The 13,841-nt window shown below is 47.9% G+C and overlaps 1 protein-coding gene across 1 annotated transcript in view; it reads right to left on the minus strand.

The window, feature by feature from the left end:
- LOC311124264 (lebercilin-like) overlaps window positions 1–13,841 on the minus strand; it is a 33,813-nt gene that overhangs the window by 16,255 nt on the left and 3,717 nt on the right. Inside the window, exons 2-6 of the mRNA XM_084198434.1 lie at window positions 13,114–13,517; window positions 12,022–12,269; window positions 5,681–5,845; window positions 4,908–5,048; window positions 1,835–1,972 (exon numbers count right to left, since the gene is read on the minus strand). Of these exons, the coding sequence (XP_084054560.1) occupies window positions 1,835–1,972; window positions 4,908–5,048; window positions 5,681–5,845; window positions 12,022–12,269; window positions 13,114–13,495 (1,074 nt within the window). The 5' untranslated portion in view covers window positions 13,496–13,517. The remainder of the gene's footprint in view (window positions 1–1,834; window positions 1,973–4,907; window positions 5,049–5,680; window positions 5,846–12,021; window positions 12,270–13,113; window positions 13,518–13,841) is intronic.

Below are 13,841 nucleotides of genomic sequence, written 5' to 3' on the forward strand. Positions count from 1 at the left end.
CATTTTGTAACGTTTCAGCCTTATTCTAAAATGGATTAAATACAAAATGTTCCTCATCAATCTACAAACAATATCCCATAATGACAAAGTGAAAACAGGTTTTTAGAATTTTTTACTAATTGATTACAAATAAAAAACAGAAATACCTTATTTCCATAAGTATTCAGACCCTTTGGTATGAGACTCGAAATTGAGCTCAGGTGCATCCTGTTTCCATTGATAATCAATGTGGTAAATTGAATTGATTGGACATGATTTGGAAAGGCACACACCTGTCTATATAAGGTCCCACAGTTGACAGTGCATGTCAGAACAACAACCAAGCCATGAGGTCGAAGGAATTTACCGTAGAGCACCGAGACAGGATTGTGTCGAGGCACAGATCTGGGGAAGGGTACCAAAACATTTCTGCAGCACTGAAGGCTCCCAAGAACACAGTGGCCTCCAAATGGAAGAAGTTTGGAACCACCAAGACTCTTCCTAGAGCTGGCCGCCCGGCCAAACTGAGCAATCGGGGGAGAAGGGCCTTGGTCAGGGAGGTGAACAAGAACCCGATGGTCACTCTGACAGAGCTCCAGAGTTCCTCTGTGGAGATGGGAGAACCTTCCAGAAGGACAACCATATTTGCAGCACTCCACCAATCAGGCCTTTATGGTAGAGTGGCAAGATGGAAGCCACTCCTCAGTAAAAGGCACATGACAGCCCATTTGGAGTTTGCCAAAAGGCACCTAAAGGACTCTCAGACCATGAGAAACAAGATTCTCAGGTCTGATGAAACCAAGATTGAACTCTTTGGCCTGAATGCCAAGTGTCACTTCTGGAGGAAACCTGGCACCATCCCTACGGTGAAGCATGGTGGTGACAGCATCATGCTGTGGGGATGTTTTTCAGCGGCAGGGACTGGGAGACTAGTCAGGATCGAGGGAAAGATGAACGGAGCAAAGTACAGACAGATCCTTGATGAAAACCTGCTCCAGAGTGCTCAGCACCTCAGACTGGGGTGAAGGTTCACCTTCCAACAGGACAACAACCCTAAGCACACAGCCAAGACAACGCAGGAGTGGCTTCGGGACAAGTCTCTGAATATCCTTGAGTGGCCCAGCCAGAGCCGGGACTTGAACATCTCTGGAGAGACCTGAAAATAGCTGTGCAGCGACGCTCCCCATCCAACCTGACAGAGCTTGAGAGGATCTGCAGAGAAGAACGGGAGAAACTCCCCAAATACAGGTGTGCCAAGCTTGTAGCGTCATAACCAAGAAGACCGAGGCTGTAATCGCTGCCAACGGTGCTTCAACAAAGTACTGAGTAAAGGGTCTGAATACTTATGTCAATGTGATATTGCAGTTTTTTTTTTTTTTATACATTTGCAAACATCTCTTAAAACCAGTTTTTGCATTGTCAATGTCGGACATTGTGTGTAGATTGATGAGGGAAAAAAACAATTTAATCAATTTTAGAATAAGGCTGTAACGTATCAAAATGTGGAAAACGTCAAGGGGTCTGAATACTTTCAGAACGCACTGTACCAGTGATATACAATACATGGAGTATACAGGTCAATGATCTTCTATAACGCAACGTACAGTGTCTGTCTGTCTGTCTGTCTGTCTGTCTGTCTGTCTGTCTGTCTGTCTGTCTGTCTGTCTGTCTGTCTGTCTGTCTGTCTGTCTGTCTGTCTGTGTGTGTGTGTGTGTGTGTGTGTGTGTGTGTGTGTGTGTGTGTGTGTGTGTGTGTGTGCCTTCGTGTGTGTGTGTGTGCCTTTGTGTGTGTGTGTGTGTGTGTGTGTGTGTGTGTGTGTGTGTGTGTGTGTGTGTGTGTGTGTGTGTGTGTGTACCTTGAGTTTGTTGCTGAGTCGTTCCACCTCCCCCTGTAGGACTGAGACCTGGTCCTGGGTACTGATGGTCTTCCTCCTCTCTGTGGCCAACTGTCTCTGGTAACTGCTGCTGCTCAGTTCCACTCTGCGCTCCAGATCCTACAAACACACACTCACACCAATGTGCAAAGCTGTCATCAAGGCAAAGGGTGGCTATTTGAAGAATCTCAAATATAAAATAGATTTTTATTTGTTTGACACTTTTTTGGTTACTACATGACTCCATGTGTGTTATTTCATAGTTTTGATGTCTTCACTATTATTTTACAATGTAGAAAATAGTAAAAATAAAGAAAAACCCTGGAATGAGTAGGTGTGTCCAAACTTTTGACTGGTACTGTATATACACTGCCTTGCAAAAGTATTCACCCCTCTTGGTGTTTTTCCTATTTTATTGCATTACAACCTGTAATTTAAATTGATTTTTATTTGGATTTTTTATTTGGACTTTTATTTGGATTTCATGTAAAGGACATCCACAACATAGTCCAAATTGGTGAAGTGAAATATATATATATATAATATTTTAATAGCAGGACACTGTAAAGTCCATTATCCCTCTGAAGAGTATGAATTAGGCTGTTTGAGAAGGTTTGAATCTCAAGCAACATTGTTTGAAGTACAACAGACCAACATACACCTTGCAAAAGTATTCAGACCACTTGGATTTCTTCACATTTTAGAGTGTCACAAGGTGGGATTAAAATGGATTGAATTGTCATTTTTTTGTCAACAATAAGTCACGTCGAAGTTAGACTAATACAAATTAAATAACTAAAATATAGTCGTTGCATAAGTATTCAGCTTCCCTGAATACGGGTTAGAAACCCCTTTGACGTCGATTACAGCTGTGAGTCTTCTTGGGTAAGTCTCTAAGAGATTTCCACACCTGGAATGTGCAACATCTGCCCATTATTCTTTTCATGATGTTTGCTGCTGTTGTTTAACCTGGCTACTTTTTACTTGGATGGCGACTTCCCTGATTTGGGAATACATTGAAAAGTAATTTGACACTGAGTTAATCAGTCAGCGCAAATGTGGATTATAATGAAAAGGAAAAAAATTGATTGACATAGGAGGGAGCGTACTGAATGAATGAGTAAGGTAAGGGCTGTAACGTTAGCTAGCTACACTGAACAAAAATATAAACGCAACACGCAACAATTTCAAAGATTTTATAAGGAAATCAGTCAACTGAAATAAATTCATTAGGCCCTAATCTATGGATTTCACATGACTGGGAATATAAATATGCACCTGTTGTTCATAGACACCTTCAAAAGAAAAAAAGGTAGGGCCGTGGATCAGAAAACCAGTCAGTATCTGGTGTGACCACCATTTGCCTCATGCAGCTTGACACATCTCCTTCACACAGAGTTGATCCGGCTGTTGATTGTGGCCTGTGGAATGTTGTCCCACTCCTCTTCAATGGCTGTGCGAAGCTACTGGATATTGACGGGAACTAGAACACGCTGTCGCACACGTTGATCCAGAGCAACCCAAACATGCTCAATGGGTGACATGTCTGGTGAGTATGCAGGCCATGGATGAACTGGGACATTTTCAGCTTCCAGGAATTGTGTACAGATCCTTGCGACATGGGGCTGTGCATTATCATACTGAAACATGAGGTGATGGCGGTGGATGAATGGCACGACAATGGGCCTCAGGATCTCATCATGGTATCTCTGTGCATTGAAATTGGCAGCAATAAAATGCAATTGTGTTCGTTGTCAGTAGATTATGCCTGCCCACCGTCACCATGGGGCACTCTGTTCACAACGTTGACGCTCGCCCACACGACGCCATACACGCTGTCTGCCATCTGCCCGGTACAGTTGAAACCGGGACTCATTCGTGAAGAGCACATTTCTCCAGCTTACCAGTGTCCATCGAAGATGAGTGTTTGCCCACTGAAGACGGTTACGACGCCGAACTGCAGTCAGGTCAAGACCCTGGTGAGGATGACGAGCACGCAGATGAGCTTCCCTGAGACGGTTTCTGACAGTTTGTGCAGAAATTCTTCAGTTGTGCAAACCCACAGTTTCATCAGCTGTCTGGGTGGCTGGTCTCAGACGATCCCGCAGGTGAAGAAGCCGGATGTGGAGGTCCTGGGCTGGTCGGTTGGACATACTGCCAAATTCTCTAAAACGTTGGAGGCGTAGAGAACTGAACATTAAATTCTCTGGCAACAGCTCTGTTGGACATTCCTGCAGTCATGTCAATTGCACGCTCCCTCAACTTGACATCTGTGGCATTGTGTTGTGTGACAAAACTGCACATTTTAGAGTGGTCTTTTATTGTCCCCAGCACAAGGTGCACCTGTGTAATGATCACGCTGTTTAATCAGCTTCTTGATATGACACACCTGTCAGGTGGATGCATTATCTTGGCAAGGAGAAATGCTCACTAACGGGGACGTAAATACATTTGTGCACAACATTTTAGAGAAATAAGCTTTTTGTGCGTATGGAACATTTCTGGAATATTTTATTTCAGCTCATGAAACACGGGACCAACACTTTATACGTTGCGTTTATATTTTTGGTTCAGTGTACATCGCTAAGCAAGCCAGATTGACTAGTGTATGGAGTAACGTTAGCTAACGCTAGCTAACGTATTATACAGGTTGGTGTTGGACTATTTACTTGACTAGCTAGCTGTGCTTTGTGGAAGGATGTGGGCTCGCTATATTGTCAACATTGAGTTGCACGAACCGTCCATACAGCAAACGTTACAGCCTTGTTAGCTTATCGCCCCTACAATAACCTATGGCAACCGCATAATGAAACCATCGCCCAGGAACATAGACAACAACACCAAGAGGATAGGTACTACTCTGTGTGTGTGTGTGTGTGTGTGTGTGTGTGTGTGTGTGTGTGTGTGTGTGTGTGTGTGTGTGTGTGTGTGTGTGTGTGTGTGTGTGAGCTAGTGTCCTGTCCTTCACCTTTAGAGCTCTGTGATGTGTGATCTTTGTTTAACAGGAGTCTAACAATCAGCATACTTAACTGTAGTGTATTATTAGCTACAGTACCTTGATCTTCAGCTGGTTCTCCTGGTCCTTGGCCTTCTCCTGCTCCAGTCTCCTGGTGAGCTCCTCCCTGGGGCCTAGCTCCTGCTGTTCCGCCAGACGCCTCAGACGACCCAGGGACGACTGGCTACGCTGCAGCTGCTCCTGGAGGGACGATGGAGGACAGACAGGGAGACAGGCAGACAGATAGACAGACAGGCAGGCAGGCAGGCAGGCAGGCAGGCAGACAGACAGGCAGACAGATAGACAGGCAGGCAGGCAGGCAGGCAGGCAGGCAGGCAGGCAGGCAGACAGACAGGCAGACAGGCAGACAGATAGACAGGCAGATAGACAGGCAGACAGGCAGACAGCCAGGCAGATAGACAGGCAGACAGATAGACAGGCAGGCAGACAGACAGTCAGACAGGCAGACAGCCAGGCAGATAGGCAGGCAGGCAGGCAGGCAGGCAGGCAGGCAGGCAGGCAGGCAGGCAGGCAGACAGACAGGCAGGCAGACAGACAGGCAGACAGATAGACAGGCAGGCAGACAAGCAGACAGTCAGACAGGCAGACAGATAGACAGGCAGTCAGACAGGCAGACAGATAGACAGGCAGACAGATAGACAGACAGATAGACAGGCAGATAGTCAGGCAGGCAGGCAGACAGGCAGGCAGACAGACAGACACCTCTGGTCAGCTCACACTTAAACCAATTTTATTTATTTTCACTCTTCTACAAAAAGCAAACACTTTCTGTATTTAGATCTGGCCAGTATGAGCCCTCTGGCATTCCGTACCTGCGTGTCTTTGAGTCGCCTCTCAGCGTCCCGCTCCCTCTCCTGTGTCCGCCGTAGACGTTCCCGCAGAGCTGTGGTCTCGTTGGCGTGGCGCGACAGCAGCTGGGCGATCTCGCTCTCTGTGTCGTCGTAACGCTGCAACGCCCTCTCCTGGCGGTGCTGGAGCTTTAGGAATCACACACACACGGACGGGCTCATTATGATAGAGGACTGGAATCACACACACGGACGGGCTCATTATGATAGAGGACTGGAATCACACACACACGGACGGGCTCATTATGATAGAGGACTGGAATCACACACACACGGATGGGCTCATTATGATTGATAGAGGACTGGAATCACACACACAGACGGGCTCATTATGATAGAGGACTGGAATCACACACACACGGACGGGCGCATTATGATAGAGGACTGGAATCACACACACAGACGGGCTCATTATGATAGAGGACTGGAATCACACACACACGGACGGGCTCATTATGATAGAGGACTGGAATCACACACACACGGACGGGCTCATTATGATAGAGGACTGGAATCACACACACAGACGGGCTCATTATGATAGAGGACTGGAATCACACACACGGACGGGCTCATTATGATAGAGGACTGGAATCACACACACAGACGGGCGCATTATGATAGAGGACTGGAATCACACACACACGGACGGGCTCATTATGATAGAGGACTGGAATCACACACACACGGACGGGCTCATTATGATAGAGGACTGGAATCACACACACAGACGGGCTCATTATGATAGAGGACTGGAATCACACACACGGACGGGCTCATTATGATAGAGGACTGGAATCACACACACACGGATGGGCTCATTATGATAGAGGACTGGAATCACACACACGGACGGGCTCATTATGATAGAGGACTGGAATCACACACACACGGACGGGCTCATTATGATAGAGGACTGGAATCACACACACAGACGGGCTCATTATGATAGAGGACTGGAATCACACACACACGGACGGGCTCATTATGATAGAGGACTGGAATCACACACACACGGACGGGCTCATTATGATAGAGGACTGGAATCACACACACGGACGGGCTCATTATGATAGAGGACTGGAATCACACACACACGGACGGGCTCATTATGATAGAGGACTGGAATCACACACACACGGACGGGCTCATTATGATAGAGGACTGGAATCACACACGGACGGGCTCATTATGATAGAGGACTGGAATCACACACACAGACGGGCTCATTATGATAGAGGACTGGAATCACACACACACGGACGGGCGCATTATGATAGAGGACTGGAATCACACACACAGACGGGCTCATTATGATAGAGGACTGGAATCACACACACACGGACGGGCTCATTATGATAGAGGACTGGAATCACACACACACGGACGGGCTCATTATGATAGAGGACTGGAATCACACACACAGACGGGCTCATTATGATAGAGGACTGGAATCACACACACGGACGGGCTCATTATGATAGAGGACTGGAATCACACACACACGGACGGGCTCATTATGATAGAGGACTGGAATCACACACACACGGGCGGGCGCATTATGATAGAGGACTGGAATCACACACACGGACGGGCTCATTATGATAGAGGACTGGAATCACACACACACGGACGGGCTCATTATGATAGAGGACTGGAATCACACACACACGGACGGGCTCATTATGATAGAGGACTGGAATCACACACACAGACGGGCTCATTATGATAGAGGACTGGAATCACACACACACGGACGGGCTCATTATGATAGATAGAGGACTAGAATCACACACACAGACGGGCTCATTATGATAGAGGACTGGAATCACACACACACGGACGGGCGCATTATGATAGAGGACTGGAATCACACACACAGACGGGCTCATTATGATAGAGGACTGGAATCACACACACACGGACGGGCTCATTATGATAGAGGACTGGAATCACACACACACGGACGGGCTCATTATGATAGAGGACTGGAATCACACACACAGACGGGCTCATTATGATAGAGGCCTGGAATCACACACACGGACGGGCTCATTATGATAGAGGACTGGAATCACACACACAGACGGGCGCATTATGATAGAGGACTGGAATCACACACACACGGACGGGCTCATTATGATAGAGGACTGGAATCACACACACACGGACGGGCTCATTATGATAGAGGACTGGAATCACACACACAGACGGGCTCATTATGATAGAGGACTGGAATCACACACACGGACGGGCTCATTATGATAAAGGACTGGAATCACACACACAGACGGGCGCATTATGATAGAGGACTGGAATCACACACACACGGACGGGCTCATTATGATAGAGGACTGGAATCACACACACACGGACGGGCTCATTATGATAGAGGACTGGAATCACACACACAGACGGGCTCATTATGATAGAGGACTGGAATCACACACGGACGGGCTCATTATGATAGAGGACTGGAATCACACACACACGGATGGGCTCATTATGATAGAGGACTGGAATCACACACACGGACGGGCTCATTATGATAGAGGACTGGAATCACACACACACGGACGGGCTCATTATGATAGAGGACTGGAATCACACACACAGACGGGCTCATTATGATAGAGGACTGGAATCACACACACACGGACGGGCTCATTATGATAGAGGACTGGAATCACACACACACGGACGGGCTCATTATGATAGAGGACTGGAATCACACACACAGACAGGCTCATTATGATAGAGGACTGGAATCACACACACACGGACGGGCGCATTATGATAGAGGACTGGAATCACACACACAGACGGGCTCATTATGATAGAGGACTGGAATCACACACACACGGACGGGCTCATTATGATAGAGGACTGGAATCACACACACACGGACGGGCTCATTATGATAGAGGACTGGAATCACACACACAGACGGGCTCATTATGATAGAGGACTGGAATCACACACACGGACGGGCTCATTATGATAGAGGACTGGAATCACACACACACGGACGGGCTCATTATGATAGAGGACTGGAATCACACACACACGGACGGGCGCATTATGATAGAGGACTGGAATCACACACACGGACGGGCTCATTATGATAGAGGACTGGAATCACACACACACGGACGGGCTCATTATGATAGAGGACTGGAATCACACACACACGGACGGGCTCATTATGATAGAGGACTGGAATCACACACACAGACGGGCTCATTATGATAGAGGACTGGAATCACACACACACGGACGGGCTCATTATGATAGAGGACTGGAATCACACACACACGGACGGGCGCATTATGATAGAGGACTGGAATCACACACACAGACGGGCTCATTATGATAGAGGACTGGAATCACACACACACGGACGGGCTCATTATGATAGAGGACTGGAATCACACACACACGGACGGGCTCATTATGATAGAGGACTGGAATCACACACACAGACGGGCTCATTATGATAGAGGACTGGAATCACACACACGGACGGGCTCATTATGATAGAGGACTGGAATCACACACACAGACGGGCGCATTATGATAGAGGACTGGAATCACACACACACGGACGGGCTCATTATGATAGAGGACTGGAATCACACACACACGGACGGGCTCATTATGATAGAGGACTGGAATCACACACACAGACAGGCTCATTATGATAGAGGACTGGAATCACACACACGGACGGGCTCATTATGATAGAGGACTGGAATCACACACACACGGATGGGCTCATTATGATAGAGGACTGGAATCACACACACGGACGGGCTCATTATGATAGAGGACTGGAATCACACACACAGACGGGCTCATTATGATAGAGGACTGGAATCACACACACACGGACGGGCGCATTATGATAGAGGACTGGAATCACACACACAGACGGGCTCATTATGATAGAGGACTGGAATCACACACACACGGACGGGCTCATTATGATAGAGGACTGGAATCACACACACACGGACGGGCTCATTATGATAGAGGACTGGAATCACACACACAGACGGGCTCATTATGATAGAGGACTGGAATCACACACACGGACGGGCTCATTATGATAGAGGACTGGAATCACACACACACGGACGGGCTCATTATGATAGAGGACTGGAATCACACACACACGGACGGGCGCATTATGATAGAGGACTGGAATCACACACACACGGATGGGCTCATTATGATAGAGGACTGGAATCACACACACAGACGGGCTCATTATGATAGAGGACTGGAATCACACACACGGACGGGCTCATTATGATAGAGGACTGGAATCACACACACACGGATGGGCTCATTATGATAGAGGACTGGAATCACACACACGGACGGGCTCATTATGATAGAGGACTGGAATCACACACACACGGACGGGCTCATTATGATAGAGGACTGGAATCACACACACAGATGGGCTCATTATGATAGAGGACTGGAATCACACACACACGGACGGGCTCATTATGATAGAGGACTGGAATCACACACACACGGACGGGCTCATTATGATAGAGGACTGGAATCACACACACGGACGGGCTCATTATGATAGAGGACTGGAATCACACACACACGGACAGGCTCATTATGATAGAGGACTGGAATCACACACACACGGACGGGCTCATTATGATAGAGGACTGGAATCACACACGGACGGGCTCATTATGATAGAGGACTGGAATCACACACACACGGACGGGCTCATTATGATAGAGGACTGGAATCACACACACACGGACGGGCTCATTATGATAGAGGACTGGAATCACACACACGGACGGGCTCATTATGATAGAGGACTGGAATCACACACACGGACGGGCTCATTATGATAGAGGACTGGAATCACACACACACGGACGGGCTCATTATGATAGAGGACTGGAATCACACACGGACGGGCTCATTATGATAGAGGACTGATCTTTGTATCTGTGCCATTATGGAACCTGTGACAGCACGGACAGCACCATTGAGGCTATCTCCATTTCAAAGTGTGGCCACTAGATGGCAGTGATATAGCTTAAAGCCATTTACAAATCATAGGCAACCCAATATGAAAAACACAATGCTCTGATCATTGGCTGATCGCACCCAACCAATAGGAAACCCTACCCAGTTGGTTACTTTAAAATGGTGGAAGCCCTTGGCAATGCCCATGCTAAAACGGGTTTTATCCATCTAGAGTCCTCTATCTATTTCTACGGACAGGCTTGATTAAAGTAACTGTCCAATGAGAATTACATTGGAGGGACGCAGGGCGACTAAGTACCGTCGCTTCTACGTGATTTAGAGTTAGAAAAACCTGGGAATTGTTTTAAAGTTACTGGAATTGAAAAGCTCAACCCTACTCAGAACATTAGACAATACCTGTCTGGGGTCAGGGTTAGGGTCATGTTTCGGGTTAGTTAGGTTACCTGTCTGAGGACAGGGTTAGGGGTTTGGGTTAGTTAGGTTACCTGTCTGAGGGTCAGGGTTAGGGGTTTGGGTTAGTTAGGTTACCTGTCTGAGGGTCAGGGTTAGGGGTTTGGGTTAGTTAGGTTACCTGTCTGAGGGTCAGGGTTAGGGGTTTGGGTTAGTTAGGTTACCTGTCTGAGGGTCAGGGTTAGGGGTTTGGGTTAGTTAGGTTACCTGTCTGAGGGTCAGGGTTAGGGGTTTGGGTTAGTTAGGTTACCTGTCTGAGGGTCAGGGTTAGGGTTAGTTAGGTTACCTGTCTGAGGGTCAGGGTTAGGGTTAGTTAGGTTACCTGTCTGAGGGTCAGGGTTAGGGGTTTGGGTTAGTTAGGTTACCTGTCTGAGGGTCAGGGTTAGGGTTAGTTAGGTTACCTGTCTGAGGGTCAGGGTTAGGGGTTTGGGTTAGTTAGGTTACCTGTCTGAGGGTCAGGGTTAGGGTTAGTTAGGTTACCTGTCTGAGGGTCAGGGTCAGGGGTCAGGGTTAGTTAGGTTACCTGTCTGAGGGTCAAGGTCAGGGGTCAGGGTTAGTTAGGTTACCTGTCTGAGGGTCAGGGTTAGGGGTTTGGGTTAGTTAGGTTACCTGTCTGAGGGTCAGGGTTAGGGGTTTGGGTTAGTTAGGTTACCTGTCTGAGGGTCAGGGTTAGGGGTTTGGGTTAGTTAGGTTACCTGTCTGAGGGTCAGGGTCAGGGGTCAGGGTTAGTTAGGTTACCTGTCTGAGGGTCAGGGTCAGGGGTCAGGGTAAGTTAGGTTACCTGTCTGAGGGTCAGGGTCAGGGGTCAGGGTTAGTTAGGTTACCTGTCTGAGGACGCGGTTCTCCTTGGTGAGTAGGTCGGTGTGGAGCTGTAGCTCTGCCAGGGCGTTGCGTAGCTCATTAATCTTCAGCAGGCGGGCCGACAGCATGCGCTTGGTCACCAGGTCAAGATCTTTAGGGGGCGCCGTGGAGTCCTTGACCAGGCTCTGGGACCCGGTCCTTACCCCCCAACGCTGAGGTCGCTGGGGCTGGGCACCCACACGGGGAGGGCGAGACACACCCCGACGCACGCCTACGGAGGGGAAACACACAATACAAACTGTGACGCACACCTGGGGGACACACACAACAAAGGACAATGGTCTCATGAAACTATGCATCACTCCCTACGTAAAGGACGTCACGCTGCTTGCTTAGCCAGTACCACTTCCTCCTGATTCAGCACATAGCTGGATCCAACCCGGGCCATCTGCTTTACAAACACACGACTGTCCTCCCTCAAGCGTCTCTACAGGTCGCGCCACTCAAAACCTAGCTCTTAAATGTGTTACACCTACATAACAACTAGGACATCTCTATGTGTTACACCTACATAACAACTAGGACATCTCTATGTGTTACACCTACATAACAACTAGGACATCTCTATGTGTTACACCTACATAACAACTAGGACATCTCTATGTGTTACACCTACATAACAACTAGGACATCTCTATGTGTTACACCTACATAACAACTAGGACATCTCTATGTGTTACACCTACATAACAACTAGGACATCTCTATGTGTTACACCTACATAACAACTAGGACATCTCTATGTGTTACACCTACATAACAACTAGGACATCTCTATGTGTTACACCTACATAACAACTAGGACATCTCTATGTGTTACACCTACATCACAACTAGGACATCTCTATGTGTTACACCTACATAACAACTAGGACATCTCTATGTGTTACACCTACATAACAACTAGGACATCTCTATGTGTTACACCACACGGGTGTGTGTGTGTGTGTGTGTGTGTGTGTGTGTGTGTGTGTGTGTGTGTGTGTGTGTGTGTGTGTGTGTGTGTGTGTGTGTGTGTGTGTGTGTGTGTGTGTGTGTGTGTGTGTGTACGGTACCTGTTTTGTGTAGGGGACTGCTGGAGACCCTCTTGGCGCGGGGTCCCGCTCGGCGAGGGCTCGGGGAGGGCGTGCGGGAGTAGGGAGACAGCGTGTGTTCTGAGGGTGTTAGGTTCTCGTAGTCCTCCGAGTAGAATGAGCTGCTCCTCCTACGCTCTCCATCTGACATGCGGTCCCGGTCCGGATCCAGTTCCAGTGTCTTACCCTGGTCCCCAGCACAGCTGTCCCTCTCATACCTTTCTCCGTCCCGACTCTTGTCCCGTTTCAGAGTTCGGACCGACGCCTCGGAATCTTTCCCAGCCGTGCTCCTGCGGGACTGGCGACTCTGGCGTTCTGCATCTCGGTTGTCCTCGTAAGGGTGGGGAATTTTCTCTGTATCCATGCTGTCCCTCTGACAGGAGATTCTGCATGGACGGATACACAGAAGAAGTCATCAGATGATTCAGATGAGTCATATTGTATCACTGACTGTAGCTACCTACCAGTCAATAACATATTACACTGTATCACTGACTGTAGCTACCTACCAGTCAATAACATATGACACTGTATCACTGACTGTGTAGCTATCTACCAGTCAATAACATATTACACTGTATCACTGACTGTAGCTATCTACCAGTCAATAACATATTACACTGTATCACTGACTGTAGCTATCTACCAGTCAATAACATATTACACTGTATCCCTGACTGTAGCTATCTACCAGTCAATAACATATTACA

This window comes from Coregonus lavaretus, assembly GCF_964263955.1.
Source record: "Coregonus lavaretus genome assembly, contig: HAP1_SCAFFOLD_1422, whole genome shotgun sequence".
Lineage (NCBI taxonomy): Eukaryota > Metazoa > Chordata > Actinopteri > Salmoniformes > Salmonidae > Coregonus > Coregonus lavaretus.